Consider the following 16907-nt stretch of genomic DNA (forward strand, 5'->3'; position numbering starts at 1 on the left):
GGAACCTGTGGAATCTAGATGCAGATTGAAACATACTATTTCTATTGTTTTTGTTGTTTTTCTTTTTTGAGGTTTTTCCTTTTTGCTCTTATTCTTCTTTCACAGCATGACTAATGCAGAAATATGTTTAATGGGATTGTACATATATAACCTATATCAGATTGCTTGTGACTTGGGGAGGAGGGAGGGAGGGAGAAAAATTTTAAACTAGAAATCTTATAAAAACAAACGTTGAGCTTTTGGAGGACGAAGTGTCCTGACACAGGGACCGAAGGCGCCGCGAAGATGGGCCGCCACTTCGGGAACCTGATCCAGGTGAGGCACATCATTTCCTACAGCCTGTCCGCGTTCGAGCAGAAAGCCTTCCCCAGCTACTTCACCAAGGGCATCCCGAATGTGTTACGCAGGACGCAGGACTCCATTCTGCGGGTCGCCCCCCCATTTATAGGCTTTTACTTCCTCTATACCTGGGGAACCCAGGAATTTGAGAAGTCAAAGAGGAAGAAGCCAACCGACTTTGAAGAAGAAAAATAAGCTATTCAGAGGGAAATGCAACAATATTGGTTACCTGGTGGTCAGCTCTGTGATATAGAAGAAGAGTGTATAAAGATAGTTTAAAGATGTAATAAATTTCACATTTCACAAAAAAAAAAAACAAATGTTGAAAACTATCTCTATGTGTAACTGGAAAATAATAAAATGCTTTTATGAAAAAAATATGAGTGATAAAGGAAAAATTGAAAAAAGTAAGAGTGATGAAAGAAAATTATGAAAAGAGAATTAACAGCTTGGTAAAAGAGGCACAAAAAATACTGAATAAAATAACACCTTAAAAAAAAAAGCAGAATTGGCCAAATTTAAAAAGAAATATAAAAGCTCACTGAGGAAAATTATTCCTTAAAAATTTGAATTGGGCAAGTGGAAACTAATGACTCCATGAGACATCAAATAAACTAATTAATTAGTTATTTAAACAAAGTCAAAGAATAAAAATGGAAGAAAATGTTAAATTGGAAAAACAATTGACCTGGAAAGCAGATTGAGGAGAGATAATTAAAAAAATTATTGGGGGGCCAGCTAGGTGGCACACTGGATAATGCACCAGCCCTGAATTCAGGAGGACCTGAGTTCAAATTTGACATCAGACACTTGACACTTACTAGCTGTATGACCCTGGGCAAGTCACTTAACCCTCATTGCACTGCAGAAGGAAGGAAGGAAGGAAGGAAGGAAGGAAGGAAGGAAGGAAGGAAGGAAGGAAGGAAGGAAGGGAGGGAGAAAGGGAGAAAGGGAGAAAGGGAGAAAGGGAGAAAGGGAGAAAGGGAGAAAGGGAGAAAGAGAGAAAGAGAGAAAGAGAGAAAGAGAGAAAGAGAGAGAGAGAGAGAGAGAAAGAGAGAAAGAGAGAAAGAGAGAAAGAGAGAAAGAGAGAAAGAGAGAAAGAGAGAAAGAGAGAAAGAGAGAAAGAGAGAAAGAGAGAAAGAGAGAAAGAGAGAAAGAGAGAAAGAGAGAAAGAAAGAAAAGAAAAGAAAAGAAAAGAAAAGAAAAGAAAAGAAAAGAAAAGAAAAGAAAAGAAAAGAAAAGAAAAGAAAAGAAAAGAAAAGAAAAGAAAAGAAAAGAATTATTGGGTCACCCAAAAGTCATGATCAAAAAATTTTAAAGGGCCTAGTTATCATATTTCAAGAAATTATAAAGGAAAATTACCACAATATCTTAGATCTAGGGTAAAATAAAAATGGAAAGAATCTACCAATTACCTTCTGAAAGAGATCCCAAAATAAAACCTCCCAGGAATATTATAGCCAAATTCCAGAGCTTTTAGGTCAAGGAGAAAATTTGTTGAGCAGCCAGAAAGAAATAATTCAAATATTGCAGTCAGGATCACACAAGATTTAGCAGTTTCCATAATTTAAGAAAAAGAAGTATTGGAAGAGGATATTCCAGAAGGCAAAAGAGGTAGGATTACAACCCACCCAGCAAAACTGAGTATAATCCTTCAAGGGGGAAAAATAGATATTCAATGAAATAGAGGACTGAAGTATTCCTGAAGAAAAGACCAGAGGTGAATAGAAAATAAACTTTATCCTTAGTAGGGAAGTTAGAAGGGCATGAGTGTGAGTCAATTATATTGGGATGATCTCTTTTAAAAAAATGAAGACGTGAGAAAGATGCACGGAGAGAAAAGAGAAGGAAAAGATAGACATGGAAAATTTCTCACATAAAAAAGACACACAAAGAAGAACTTTTATAGTGGAGGGGGAAATGGGGAGGTGGTAGGTAAAGCTTGAACCTCACTTTAATCATACTTGGTTTGAAAAGGGAAGAATATATATACACATTAAATAGGGTATAGAAATCTATCTTACCCCACAGGCAAACAGGAGAAAAAGTGGGAGTGGGAGAAATGATCAAAGGAAAGGTAGATTAAGAGAGGCGATGGTCAGAAGCAAAACAGACTTTTCAGGAACGGCAGGATGAAAAGAGAAAAGAGAGAGAAGGATAAACAGAAAAAATATAATGAAAGGAATTACACCGTAATAGTTACTCAATGTGAATGGGATGAGTTCACCCATAAAACAGAAGTGGATGGCAGAATGGATTAGAAACCAGAATCCAACAGTATGTTGGATAATAAGAGAGAGAATAATAATAAAAGAGAGACATACAGAGTTAAAATAAAGAACTGGAGCATATCTCTTATGTTTCAGCTGAAGTTAAAAAAAAAAGGCAGGGGCAGCAATCATGATCTCAGACAAATTAAAAGTAAAAATGGATCTAATTAAAGGAGATATGCAACGAAACTATATTTTGCTAAAAGGTAACAGACAATGAAGTAATATCAAAACTTTTAAGGGCAAATTTCTCTGATGAAGGCCTCATTTCTCAGATATACGTAATAATTGGAATGATTCCACCTACTGGAGACTTACTATAGGAAAGCTCCACCATGAGGAGAATGCCTCAGAGAGCAAGGCCATGTGGCTTTTCCTTGGCGTCAGGAAGTGGCGTTTGTTCATGGGTGCTGTCTATCAAGGCTACCAGTCAATCAACTTGAGGAGCCTCCTATTTTCTGGGAGAAGACAGGAAGGAGGAAAGAGGGCCTGCGCAGAGAACTCTCTCTCTTTTTGGTTCCTGACTTGATGGTGGTGGTGATGGCAGAGGACTTCACAGGAAATTTGAGGAAAGATAGGAATGCCAGGCTGTTGGAATTCTGTTCTCAATCTTTCTCTTTCTATCTTTCAATAAACCCTTAAAAACCTAAACTTGTTTTATCAGTGATTTTAGTCAGTTTCCCCCAAAACTGGGGGAACAGATTAGAACCCACATTTAGAATCTTAAATTACACATATATAAGGAACTGAATCAAATTTACAAAAAAAAAAAAAGAGCCACTCCCTACAAAGAATACAAACAGTCAGTTTTCAGAAGAAGAAATCAAAGTTATATATAATCATATGAAAAAATTCTCTAAATCACTATAGGATAGAGAAATGCAAACTAAAACAGCTTAGGTACCATTCCAAACCTATCAGAAATGATAAATGCTGGAGGGGATAAAGAAAAGGAGGTAGACTAATAAACTTTTGGTGGAGTTATGAACTGGTCCAATCATTTTGAAGAACAATTTGGAACTATACCCAAAAGGTCATAAGACTGCATAAACCCTTTGGCCCCGTAATACCACTGCTAGGTCTACCCTGAAAGAGATTTTTCAAAAAAGGAAAAGGACCTATATGTACAAAAATTATTTATAGCAACTTTTTGTGGTGACAAGGAATTGGAAATTGACATGTTCATCAATTGGGGAATGGTTAAACAAGTTGGGGCATATGATTGTGATGGAGTACTATTGTGTTACATGAAATGACAAGGGGAGTGGATTCCAAAAAAATGGCAAGACCTATATGAACTGATGCAAAGTGGAGAAGAACCAGGATCATTGTGCACAGTAACAACAATGCTGTGATGATGATCAACTGTGAAAGACTTGGATACTTTGATCAATACAATGGTTCAAGACAATTCCAAAGGAGTCTTGATGGAAAAAAAAATGCCATCTACCTCCAGAGAGAGAACTAATGAACTCTGGGTGCAAAATGAGTATAATTTTCTTATTTTCTTTATATTTCTTGCTTTTTTGCAATATTGCTAATATGGAAATATGTTTTGAAAGATTTCACATGTATATTTTATATTTTTCATGCTTTCTCAGTGGGTGAGGGAAGGAAGGAGAGAATTTGAAACTCAAAATTTAAAAAGAAAAGAATGCCAAGAGTAAATAAATAATAAAATGCTTTTAAAAAAGAAAACTATATAGTTTGAGACAGATTCGTTTTTTTCTTTGTTTTTTGCAGGGCAATGAGGGTTAAGTGACTTGTCCAGCATCACACAGCTAGTAAGTATCAAGTGTCTGTGACTGGATTTGAACTCAGGTCCCCCCTGAATCCAGGGCTGGTGCTTTATCCACTGTACCACCTAACTGCCTCTGAGACAAATTAGTTCTAAGCTTCATAGAAGTAACTTCAGTTGAGGCCACTAGCCAGTGCTTGGAATCAAATTCTGCTTTAGACACTTCCCCTTTTCAGAATCAGTTTCCTCATCTATAAAATGGGAATAATAATGGCACATACCTCCCAGAGCTACTGTAAAGATCAAATGAGATAGCATGTGTAAACTGCTTTGCCAACAAAAAAAGTGATATAAAAACATGGTAGTAAGAGTGACAGTGGTGGTGACAGTGGTAGTAGTAGTGTTGTTATTTAATCGAGCTTTCCCTTTTATGCTTCTGGTAAGTGTTAGAAACATCATTTCTATCCTGAGCAGGTAAAAGGGCAATGAAGTTATCTGAGGGGACCTAATGGGCAAAGGCAAAACCCTTCCAGTTTTCCAAGACACCTGCTGAGAAGTCTATGAAGAAAAACTAGTGAAGTTCCTAGGTCCCACAGATCTTGACCTTACCTCGATTGTCCTGGTAAGAACCAAACTATCTGAAGAATTACTTCCCCAGGGAATGGTCAAGGAGAGCTATCCAACCTCCAGGAAAATGCTAGGTGTCATAGAGAATAGAATGCTGCACTTGGATTCAGCAAAGCCCTCAGTTCAAATCTTGCTTCAAACACTTACTGGCTCTATGGCCCTGGGCAAGTGATTCGATTTATGAGCCTCAATTTCTTCACTTGAAAGGAGAATAATAATAGCACCTACATCCCAAAATTGTTTTGAGGATCAAGTGAGATAATATTTGTATAGTGCTTTGCAAACCTTAAAGTAGAATGCAAATAATATTTTTTATTAAAAGTGAAGCAAGATTTCAGAATGTCCCATTATCAGTGACATTCAACAGTCTTAGATTTTAATAATTTAATCACATTTACACTGTACTTTGAGGTTTACAAAGATCTCTGTATACATATGTAAACACTACATGAATAGAGATGTCTTCCTTCTTGTACTTGTATCCTCAGGGTAAACCCAACCTGACATATAGTAGGTATTTAAAAAATGTTGTCGATTGATTGCTTGAAAGATTTTAAATTAACAAGAACCCCCTACAGCAAGTACTATCACTCCCATTTTACAAATGGGGTCTTGGAGTCTGAGAGTAGTTATGTAACTGGGCCAGGCTCACATGGACAAACTAACTGTTCTGAGGTCTTGCTGACTCTGAGTCAGACGCTCTATAATAGACCCAGCTGTCTCTTCTGTCAGAAAAAGGCCAAATTAAACTCAGGTGGGCCTTTTAGTACTCAACTCCTCTCCCTCCACCCAAGTTGCTTAATTCACAGAGCTAACCACACTTCAGTCCTGTGATTTATTTAACGTCCAAGAATACTTACCTACCAGTTATTAAATCCATTTCCTCTTCTTAGAGGGAATGAAGAAGTAGAAACCAAAGAGAGAGCCTAAGAACTTTATGGGATTTAAAGCTAGAAGGCACCTTAAAGATCATGCCCCTCAATTTATATATAGTTGAAGAAACTCAGGCTCAGATTCAACTAGTAGTTTTTGTGTGCAAATATCCTCTTTCCACCTGCAAGGGAAAATGGTGGAGGCCCGGGGAGAGGGTTTAGGTAATCAATCACAACTGATTTGGCTTCTAGTTAGGGTGGACTAGACTACCTCCATAGATAATGAGTTCCCCACCATTGGGGGTTGATTCTTTTAAGGATATTGCAGGGGCAGCTAGGTGGTACAGTGGATAGAGCACCAGCCCTGGAGTCAGGAGTACCTGAGTTCAAATCTGGCCTCAGACACTTAACACTTACTAGTTGTGTGACCCTGGGCAAGTCACTTAACCCCAATTGCCTCACTTAAAAAAAAAAAAAGGATATTGCAGAGGGGAATCATGAATCACAGGATCATAAAATCACATATTTAGATTTAGAACAGACCTTAGAAATTATCTGGTCTAATCCCCTCATTTAATTAATAAGGAAACTAGGGCCTAGAAAAATTATGTCATACATTCAAGGCTACCCAGGTAGAAAGTGGCAGTGCTTTTCCTGTTGTTGTTCTTTCATATCAAACAAACTCTGTGACTCCATTTGGAGTTTTCTTGGCTAAGATACTTGAAGCAGTTTTCCATTTCCTTCTCCAGCTCATTTTACAGAGGAGTAAATGCATGGAACCAGGGTTAAGTGATTTGCCCAGTCACACAGCTAGTAAGTGTCTGAGGTTGAATTTGAACTCGGGTCTTCCTGATTCCAGTGCTCTATCCACTGTGCCACACCTAGGTGAGTTAATCTAATGATGGTTAAAAGAGAAGAAGCATGTAGAGGTAGTTGGTGACTCCTTCCAAAGGTAATGTTAAACAAATGTTGAATGTTAAACAACAATCAATTAATTTGTAATATACAGACAGATCGATCTGGGAGTCATCTGCATGGAAATGATCATTAAACCTATCAGAGGTGATGAGGTTACCAAATGAGAGAGTGTAGAGAGAAATGAAAGGAGATGAAGAACGGAGTCAGGTACATTCACAGTTAGGCAGGGAGGGAAGAAGCATTACTTAAGCATATACCATGTGTTAGGGACTTTGCTAATTACTTTCCAAATGTTCACTTATTTGGTCCTCAACAGCTATGTGAATTAGATATATTATCCCCACTTTATAGTTGAGGAAACTGAGTCAAAGGTTTAAGTGACTTGCCCAAAGTCATACAGCTAGTAAGGCCTGAGGCCAGATTTGAACTCAGGTATTCCTGGCTGTAGGCCCAGTGCTCTAAAGTTAGGAGGCATAAAATGAATGGTGATTCAACAAAGGAAATTAATAAGAAAAGGTCATATTGGTAGAAGAAGAAAAAAATAACCCCAGAGAAGAAAGAATAGCCAAGCAGGGAATCCTGTCAAAGCCAACAGACCCAGAGTACACAGTGAAGCATCTTTTCTTCCTTCCTTCCTTTCTCTCTTTTTTCCCCCTTTGGACATAGCTAACGTGGACATTTGCCTTGATTCACTATATATATTTCTAATACATTTTGTTTTCCTTGCCTTCTCAGTGGGTGGGAGAGAAGAAGAGAACTTGGAATTAAAAATAAAATAAAATTGATTTTTATTGTTGTTGTTGAAGAGGCCAGTGGTAACTTTGGAAAGAGCAGTTACTGGTAAGTGATAGGGTGAGAAGCCAGATTGCAAGGGGCTGGAAAGTGATTGAGAAGAAAGAAAGTGGAGGAGGCCATGAGAAGACATTCCTTTCCCTGGCTCAGGTATCCAGAATCCAGTAGAGAGCCTGTCCAAGATTTGTGAAACTGGGTACAGGTTATACTAGTTGACTTTAAAGATTCCTTCCAACTCTTGAAATTCTCCAACCCTTCCTTTTCTCCATTTCCACCTCTTGACCCACCCCAGACTAATGGACTTCTTCTAGAATCTCAACCTGGGCCAGTCATCATGAGCACCATACATGGCCTCTAGGCTGTAAAGGCCAAATTTAATATATGGAGAGTTAATTGAGTGGCTCACCATAATATTGGGGTCCCGGAAATAATGAGGGACTTCTAGCTCCAAAGCTCCCTCCCCTCCGAACTGCCTTTTTAGATATTTCTCCCAGGCCAATAAGAAAGGAGCCTAACAGCCTCTTTTTCCACAAACAAATCAGGTTTTATTAATGGGCATAAAATAAACAGCAAAGGTGAAGTTAATACAATCAGAGACAAGGGAATAGGGAAAAAAGAAACACGGATAGTCCTCCTAACGCTAACCTAAGTCTATACAATCCCCAAACTCTCTTCCAGTTCAGCTAATTCAAAAGAGCAGGGCTTGTATGTTAACTCACCACCTGGAGTCCATAGCTTCAAAGGAAAAGCAGCTTTTCAGCCAGGGCTTGCAGGACTCATCTGCTCCTGCTGCTCCCACCACCAGAAAAGAAAAAGTCACTCCAGAAGAGACTGAGCTCCCCTCAGTGAGCGTTTACTCTTCCTCCCCCAAAAAGGGAGGTCCTTCAAAACTGCCTGTGGAGAGTGGTTTCTCCTGCTGACATCAGCAGCACAAGTCACTCAGGGCAGGCCAGGTGTGGCTCATCCCAATCATTCAGCCAAATTCCAATAATTTTACCACAAGGCATATACTCCTCATTCCCTCACCAAAAAAAAAAAAAACCCTTCAAATGGGGGGGGGGAGGGCAGCTAGGTGGCACAGTGGATAAAGCAAATTCTTACAAAATATAAACAAACCAATTTGGGGATCTGGAGGTCACTAATAATTGTAATTGTCAGGGAAGGTCTTGTGTACAAGGTGTCAACTGAGCCAAAAGTCTTGGAGAAAGTTTAGGATTTCAAGGGGTTCTGACATTGTGCTGATTATATCAAGCTCTGAGACCATTTCCAAAATGAATTTCACAATTAATTAAAATAGTTTAACTTAAAACTATCCACACAGGAGGATAAGGAACTTCCTACTGTAAAGACTGTATCTGCAGTCGGGTGGACAGCATCAAGCATCCATTAGAGCCCATATCTCAGGTTAGACAGCAGAAGGATCCAGACTTGGGTCAGAATTTAATAAAAGGAAGAGAAGACTAGATTGTGGTTTAGAAACTGTGCCATGTTTTTTGTTTGTTTGTTTGGGGGTTTTTTGGTGTGTTTTTTAAGTGACTCAAGCATCTATTTGAAACAAAAATCTCATCTTTTCAATGCAAATATTCTTTTGGTGATGCTACATGACTGCAGGTAATGGAATACCATCCCTTTGGATGATTCACCCAAAGGACAATAAAGAAATCTCCTGGTGGGTGTAAGAGACCTATATCATATTACCAATTAAATAACTGCATTCAAAAAAGTGGCATAAAGGATGTTATTGTGCACTTGCATTAAAAGAGGAGGAGATGAACTATTCAGATAGTGAGATCAGTGAATGCCTAGTGTACAGCCACTGGTACCCACACAAAGGTTTCCACAATAGGGTACTTTGTGGAAAATTAACTGGAGCATATGGATAAGAGTAATACAAGAAGCATACGTGTAGATCAGTTAGTATTGTACCACAAGACTACAGTAAGTTATGGTATTTGACACAATTTTGATGAAAGAGGAGAGTCATCCCCTCACACCCCTGTAGTGATACCTAACATCAAAGCAGCCTCTGTAGTTTTACGGTACAGGGAAGGAGGCTCAACCCTTTTCAGGGTAAAGCAGATCGTGGGCATGGTGAATCACTAGGCAAAATGCTACCCAGAAGTACAAAATTTAAATTTAAAATACTGGGCTGCTTCCATTAACTTGTAACTTCTCTGGAGACTTCTTCACTATCTCTTCAAAGGAAAGGGATCATTGCTCTGCATATTATTGGTGTCCTATCCCTTTTGCTAACTGACTGGCCATTGGGTACAGGGATATTTAGAAATAGTTAATTTGCAACACAAAGTACTTAATAAGCTTTCTTTAACTAGACAATTTGACCCTGATACACTGCTGTGAGGTTAAGGTCAAAATCACCCACAACCCCTATCTCCCTGGTACATTCTCCAGGAGAGAACCCATGTGATTGCTCATTAAGTGTGAACAAAGCCTGGCTCTCTCCTTAGATGTGACAGGAATTCTGTTTAGATGCCCTTAGAAACATGGTCATCCCCTCTGGGGTTTATATGAAACCACTGAGTTCATTAGAATCAGAGATTTGAAAGAATGGAAAGTCAGGAGGAGTCCACAGTTCTAGCCAAGATGCTGAGAAAGAGCTGCTTAGGGGGAGGAGCACCTCAGTCTGTTTGCATCTCCACTCCCCTGAACAGAGAAGGACCTTATGAACTTCAGAGGGTCCAGGACAGCAGTGGTTGGATCCAGTGTCTGCATCAAGAATGAGAAGAGATTGAAGGTGATGAGGAAATTTGTATTCAAGGTTCTTTAAGGAACTCCTCCAAAAAGCTACACCATGAGATTTACTGGAGGTGGGGATGGGGGGGGGGGGGGTCCATTGGCCATACAAAAGCTGACTGACATTTTCCAGATTATATGGCAAGAGTTCAAGGATATCTCCATTGTCTATTTCTATAGAGTTAAAGGAAATAGATTGGCCTGTGACAATCACCTGAGGGGGAGCGGGGTCTCTCTCAGCCATTGCTAGCAAGATTCTTGCCAGAGTCTTCCTTAACAGGCTGATCCTTCACCTGGAAGATGGTCATCTGCCCGAGAGTCAGTATAGCTTCAGAAAGGGCCAAGCAACAGTCGATATGGTGTTTGCTGACTGATAGCTTCAGGAGAAATGCCAAGAGCAGAACAGATATCTGTATACATTTGTCAATCTTAATGAGGCCTTTGATACTGTCAAAGGTTTATGGAGAGGGCTTATGGAAAATTATGTCAAAATTTAGTTGCCCAGAGAAATTCATCTGTACTGTGTGTCAATTTCATAACAACATGCTTGCCCAAGTTTTGAATAATGGACGATGCTCCTGTTCTTTCCCAGTCACTAATGGAGTGGAACAAGGCTGTTTGCTTGCTCCCATGCTTTTTAGCATGGTATTTTCAGCAATGTTGTCAGACATCTTCAATGAGGATGAACTGGTACCAAGGTCAGCTACCATACTGATGATAAATTATTTAACTTGAAAAGGCTACAAGCCAAGATTAAAGTAGAAGAGTTGGTATGTGATATTTTTTGTTCACAAATGGTTATTCACTCAATACAGCCTTTGAACCTGAGATGAAACAAAGTATGGATCAATTCTCTTCTGCTTGTGTTAATTTTGGTCTAATAATTAATACCAAGAAAATACAGGTTCTCCACTAGCCAGCACCACACCATCCATAGGTGCAACCATTGGTTACAGCAAATTGAGAAATTTTGAATAATGTGGATAAGTTCACTTAGTTTTGCAGTTTACTTTCCATGGATGTGCACATTGATAATGCCATTGACACATGCATTGCCAAAGCTAGCTCAGTGTTTGGGAGGCAGCAAAGAAAAGTGTGGAAAAGAAGAGATATTAGACTGACTACCAAAATGAAAGTCTACAGAGCCATTGTGCTGACCTTTTTGTTGTATGCCTGTGAAACCTAGATAGGATGCTAGTGCCATGTGAGGAAACTGAGTCAATTCAATTTTATTTGTCATGGGAAGGTTCTAAAGATCACCTGGCAAGATCAGGTGCCAGACACTGAGTATTTTCTCCAGCTAAACTGCCAAGCATTCAAACTCTACTGCAGAGAGTGCAATTCTGATGGGCTGGCCATGTTGTGTGAATACCAAATATATGATTGCCTAAACAACTATTTTATGGAGAACTCATGAAAGGAAGGTGCCTACATGGTTGTCAGAAGAAGGAATATGAAGACACTCTTAAGGGTCTCTCTTAAGAACTTTGAAATTGATTGCATGATATGGAAGACACTGGCAAAGGACCACCCAGCACGGTGTACCCACATCAAAGAAGGAACTGTGTTCTATAAGCAAAGAAGAATTGCAGTAGCTCAAAATAAACACGAGGTACACAGATTTAGAGACATCTCTATCCCAAATGTTCATATGGACTATTTGTGACCTACCTGTGGTAGAGCCTTTTAAACTCATATTGGTCTGATCAGCCAGTCAGATACACTGTAATTTAACTCTAACATAGGAATGTTATTTTGGTCGTCTCCAAGAATTAAGGACAAAAACCAACCAACCAACACCAAGCCTAAAAACAAACAAACAAAAACTTCCTAAATATACAACAAAGGGGAAGAAAGGACTTCTGATAATTAAGAGCTTAGAGTTAATCGTCTGCCATGTGTGGCCTTTAAGCCTCAGCACTTTCCCCTAGACTAGGTAGGCACTGATGGGAGGCATATCAGAGTTTGGGGGCAAGGTACAAACTTAATAATGACCCATTTCTAAAAGCTGATTAAGCCTGGCTGATTTATATCAACTGATAATCATGAGAGGAAGCACACTTGTTAGGGCTTGTGAACTATAAAATTAGACATCCCCTCTCTTCCCAAAAACCACCTCTAAGCCTAGACCCCTTAGGGGAGAGGTAGTCAGTCTTGATTTAGAGGCTTGACCCATCAGTGCCTATGGGAGGGGGGATAAGGACTCCCAGACTCTATATGTATTACACTTTTCTTTCTGAGACTGCTGAAATTGACCTCCTAGCTAATCTTTGACCTATCTCTCCCTTCCCTGTATTAATATGGAAGGATGCATGGAATACCTAGAGTATCCCCCAATGTCCTTTATGTCCTTGATTTGAAAAAAAAAAGTTCATATACAGGCATCTAGATTTTTAAAATGAAAATTATATTATCTGCTTTCAAATTCTTTTCTCAGGTCAGATAGAATTGATTCATCTCACTGTCTTAAATAAGCTCATTACCTGGTCCAGGCAAATTATATCCCAGGGCAACTTAAGGACTTGCAAATATGATTGCTGGATCACTCACTGATAGCGATTTTTTGAGAAATCATAGAGGATTAAAGAGGTATCCTTGAACTTAAGAAGGGCAAACGTTATCTTAATTTTCAAAAAGGTAAAGAAACTGGATCCTTCAAACTATAATTCATTTTCTGTTCAACCTTCATATGTATATGTGTGTGTATAAGTGTATATATATATATATATGTGTGTGTGTGTGTACACATGTATATATACATAAAATATGTGCGTGTAAATGACTTTATTAAAGGCACAGATGGCATGTTTAACAAATTTGTGGATGACAAGAAGATGAAAGGGCTGCCTTAATTCATTGTAGAACACAATCAGGATCTAAAAAGATCTGAGGTAGAACAATGGATTGAATCTAACAAGACAATTTAAATGGGGATAAAGATAAAATCTCCCACCAATGTTCTGTATGGGAGGAGGGGGGAGGGGTGGTTAAGGCAATGGATGAATTACCTTTATTCCACCTAAAGTAAGTGATAAGATGCTATGCCCTGATACCTTAACCAGGCTAGAATTATTTTCTATTGAAACAATCAATTGTAGGCTGTAGACTTAGTGTGAGAAAAAGTACTGGAATCATTTTGATGTCTTTGAAAGCCACAGGAGGGACATCGTACAAGAAGAGTGTTTAGGTTGATTGTTGAGGAACGTTGGTTGTGCTCTGTGGCTCCTCTATAAAATAACTAATTCATTTTTTAGCATCTCCAAGTTAAATAATGGAATCTACCATGTAACGCCTTGAGAAGGAATTGGCATGGGACTGGACTAGGAGAGGGTGGGAGATAGAGAATAATTTAGTTTAACCTCAATCTCCTCTCCCCACAATCTCAGCCCTAACCCAAATCTGGCTTCAGACACTTATTAGCTATGTGATCTCCAGACAAGTCATTTAACCTCAGTTTCCTCATCTGTAAAATGGGGATGATAACAGCACCTACCTACCAGGATTGTCGTGAGGATCAAACAAGGTAAAATATGTAAAGTAATTGTTGTAATGAACTCTGTGCAGTCAGATGATTTGGACTAGCAGTATCCCAGTAGCAGTGTCTGTCTGAAGAGCTGAGGACAGACTAGAAAGGATTAGAAAGGCAATTTCAAGGTTCTACCAGAAAACTGGCATTGAAGCTAGAGCATCCCTAACGGGAATCATCTGGAGAACTCCAGGCAAAGGATTTCCAGGAGTTTTGAGTTACTCCCACTCAGACACGTGTTCTAAGCTAGAGCACTTCTCCCTAGACTTTGTATGTACTAGTAAGACAACATATCACAGACTTTGGAGGGGATGTTTTGTACCAACTATAGGAAATATGACCACTGTAGTAAACCCTCATTTCCAAAACCATATGAAATCTGGCTAAGTGTTATCAAGTGATAATCATGGTGGGGAGCACACTGGTGGGTGGTTGTAAGTTATGGCATTTGAAAGGCACCCACTAATGCCTCAGGGCAAGCCCTAGAACCCTAGGGGAGAAGCAATAGCTGAGTTTTAGGAGTCCAGCTTAGAAGAATAGCCTGAGAGTTGTTAAGGACTAAAATTCTAGCTAGACTGTCTAAAATCTAATGAGTGGTCTCCAATAAATTATAAGCTTTAGCAAGAGTTAGGCTTTTAAGCATTTATTAAGGAGAATAAGAATTTGGTAGAGAGAGAGAGAAAGGCCTAGATTCCTATGTATTAAAGGGAGAGCGCATTTCTAGCTCCCTTCTCCACCAGCATCCTCAGGAAAAAGAGCGAGTCAGAGCGCCCAGCTCTTCCTTCTTCCTCCCACTAGCCCAACGTCACTTCCTGACACCAAAGAAAAGACTCCTGGTATTGCCCTCAAAGACCTTCGCTTCATGGGTGGAACTCTTCTACAGTAAGTCTCCAGCAGGTGGCGTCATTCCAATCGTTACAGAGTACATACTACAGTAACAACAACAACAAACTGCAAGCAAGCACAGTATAGTGGAGACATAACTAGAAAACTCTTTGTGTAGGTAGAGAGAAAGAAAAAAAGGAAAAAAAAACCCTGGGATTTTTAGCAGATTTTCAGTCTGTCACAGTGCTCTAGGACCTAAAATTCACAGCATTAGAGTCTCTGCTTTAGGCGTTAGATCACCAAAGTCTCATTAAAATGCAAATACATTAGCTAGGCAGCAATCCTTCAACCTTTTATTTTTTAGATGGATTTATTTATTACAGGGATACAATGGACAGGTAAATTTTGTCAGAGGCAGAAAGGGAAAGGACTTCCTTCACTGATAAGAGAGTTAGCCACAGTGGGGGTAGAGGATGTGTGATGCCTAGAAGCATTCTAATAACCCTGTGCTCCCTTGGCATAAGGGTAAAAGTTGGGTGGGGAGTATAACAAACAGGGATGACAAAAGACAAGCTTCAAAATGCTGTGGAGTGCCAGCCTTGGACACACCACTCTTACAAGGGAATAGTTTCTGCATTCTTTTCATCCCCAGCACTTACACGTAGCAAAGGCTTAGTAAATGCTTGCTGCCCCAGAGTCAGAGAACTAATGCATCAATGTAGACTGCAACATTCCATCGAGGTCTTAGAGTTTCCCTGAGGATGAGAGAGATTATGTGGTTCGCCTATGGCCACACTAGCTTCCTAGTATCTGACAAAGTTAGGAAGAGCTGGATTCAAATCCTAACTCCTGGTTCATCCTTCTTTCCCTTCTTCTTCAGGATGCCTTTCATGAGCCAAACATGGGTATGTAGTATCCAAGGACTGACGACATTTTCAGTCTCCACAGTCCCACAGACAAAATCAGATTGATCCAGTCTTTGATGAGAATCTTTCAATCAGCTCACAGGGCTGAAAGGTAAGAAGAAGAAAGCCAAAGCAGACAGGAGCTGCATGAAACCAAGGCAGGGGAGGCCTGAACTCCCAAACGGCCTTTGGGATTCAGTGGCATTTTTATTTAATCACATACACCACCAGGGCAGCTCCTTGAACCACCAACTCTGTGCAGGGAGGCATCTCAGCAGAAGCTCAGTTAGTAAAATACCAACATTTATGTTCCAGTTAATTATTATACTATAAATAAATATCACAACACAATTTCATTGTCTTCCTGGTTCTGTTGGGCTGCACTCAGACCGTGAGGTTTAAAACATAAAGATTTGTGGAAATGTTCAAATATTCCCTCCTCCCCCCAATTATTTTCTGTGCTGGTGCCAGCTTGGCTGCTATGGGGACTTGACAGTGTCTCTTTATCTGCAGAGCAGGTACACTGATTCATGGTGCAGGGGAAGGGCTCCCGCTTGGTAAACATGGTGCAGAGGATATGTCTTCATCAATATTTCCACTCAGGAGATTGGATAAACTTTACAATGGCAGGCCAGCCAAGAGCCTTTCCAGAGGACTAAAGCTATTGCTTCCTGCCTCACTTCAATCACCTCAGCACATGGACTGAAGTTCTGAATTCTCTCTAGAGGAGACCAGACTTGGGGTAATCTTGGTACTCTCCATCCTTATTCTTTCCTGACCCCCAAGGGCACAGTCAACAACTACTGTGCCCATTCTTTTGCACTCATCCCACCAGTACTCAAATGGCCCCCAATTTCTCCCCCACTTTTACCCTAGTAGTGAGGTCCTCTCTCCCCAGCCTCTGACATGACCAAAGTTTTTATGAATGATGATAATTTAAAGACATGGGCCTCCTAGAAGGTTTTCAGTAGGGGAAGGAGAGGAGGGAAGGGGGAGGGGAGGAAGGGGAAAGGAGGAAAGGGAGAGGGAAAAGGAGGGAGAGAGAATGGGGGAAAGGGAGTGGAGGGATGAAAGGGGAAAGAAGGGGAGGAAGGGAAAGGGAGAAAGGGGAGTTTCTTTTTTTTTAATTAATAAAGTATTTTATTTTTTTCCCGTTACATGTAAAGATAGTTCTCAACTTTTGTTTATACAGGCTTTCCAATTTCAGATTTTTCTCCCTCCCTCCCCGCTCCCCTAGACAGCAGGTAATCTGATATAGGTTTTATATATATATACATACACACACACACACACACACACACACACACACACATATATATATATATATATACACAATAACAT

The 16907-nt window shown here is 39.8% G+C and overlaps 1 protein-coding gene across 1 annotated transcript; it reads left to right on the forward strand.

Annotated features, from left to right (window-relative positions):
• The first annotated feature begins 243 nt into the window (after window positions 1-243).
• On the forward strand, window positions 244-659 carry LOC122750054 (cytochrome b-c1 complex subunit 8-like). Its single transcript, XM_043996704.1, has one exon. The coding sequence runs from the start codon at window positions 286-288 to the stop codon at window positions 532-534; it is 249 nt and encodes an 82-aa protein (XP_043852639.1). The 5' UTR covers window positions 244-285; the 3' UTR covers window positions 535-659.
• The last annotated feature ends 16248 nt before the right edge of the window (window positions 660-16907 follow it).

This window comes from Dromiciops gliroides, chromosome 3 (genome assembly GCF_019393635.1).
Source record: "Dromiciops gliroides isolate mDroGli1 chromosome 3, mDroGli1.pri, whole genome shotgun sequence".
NCBI lineage: Eukaryota > Metazoa > Chordata > Mammalia > Microbiotheria > Microbiotheriidae > Dromiciops > Dromiciops gliroides.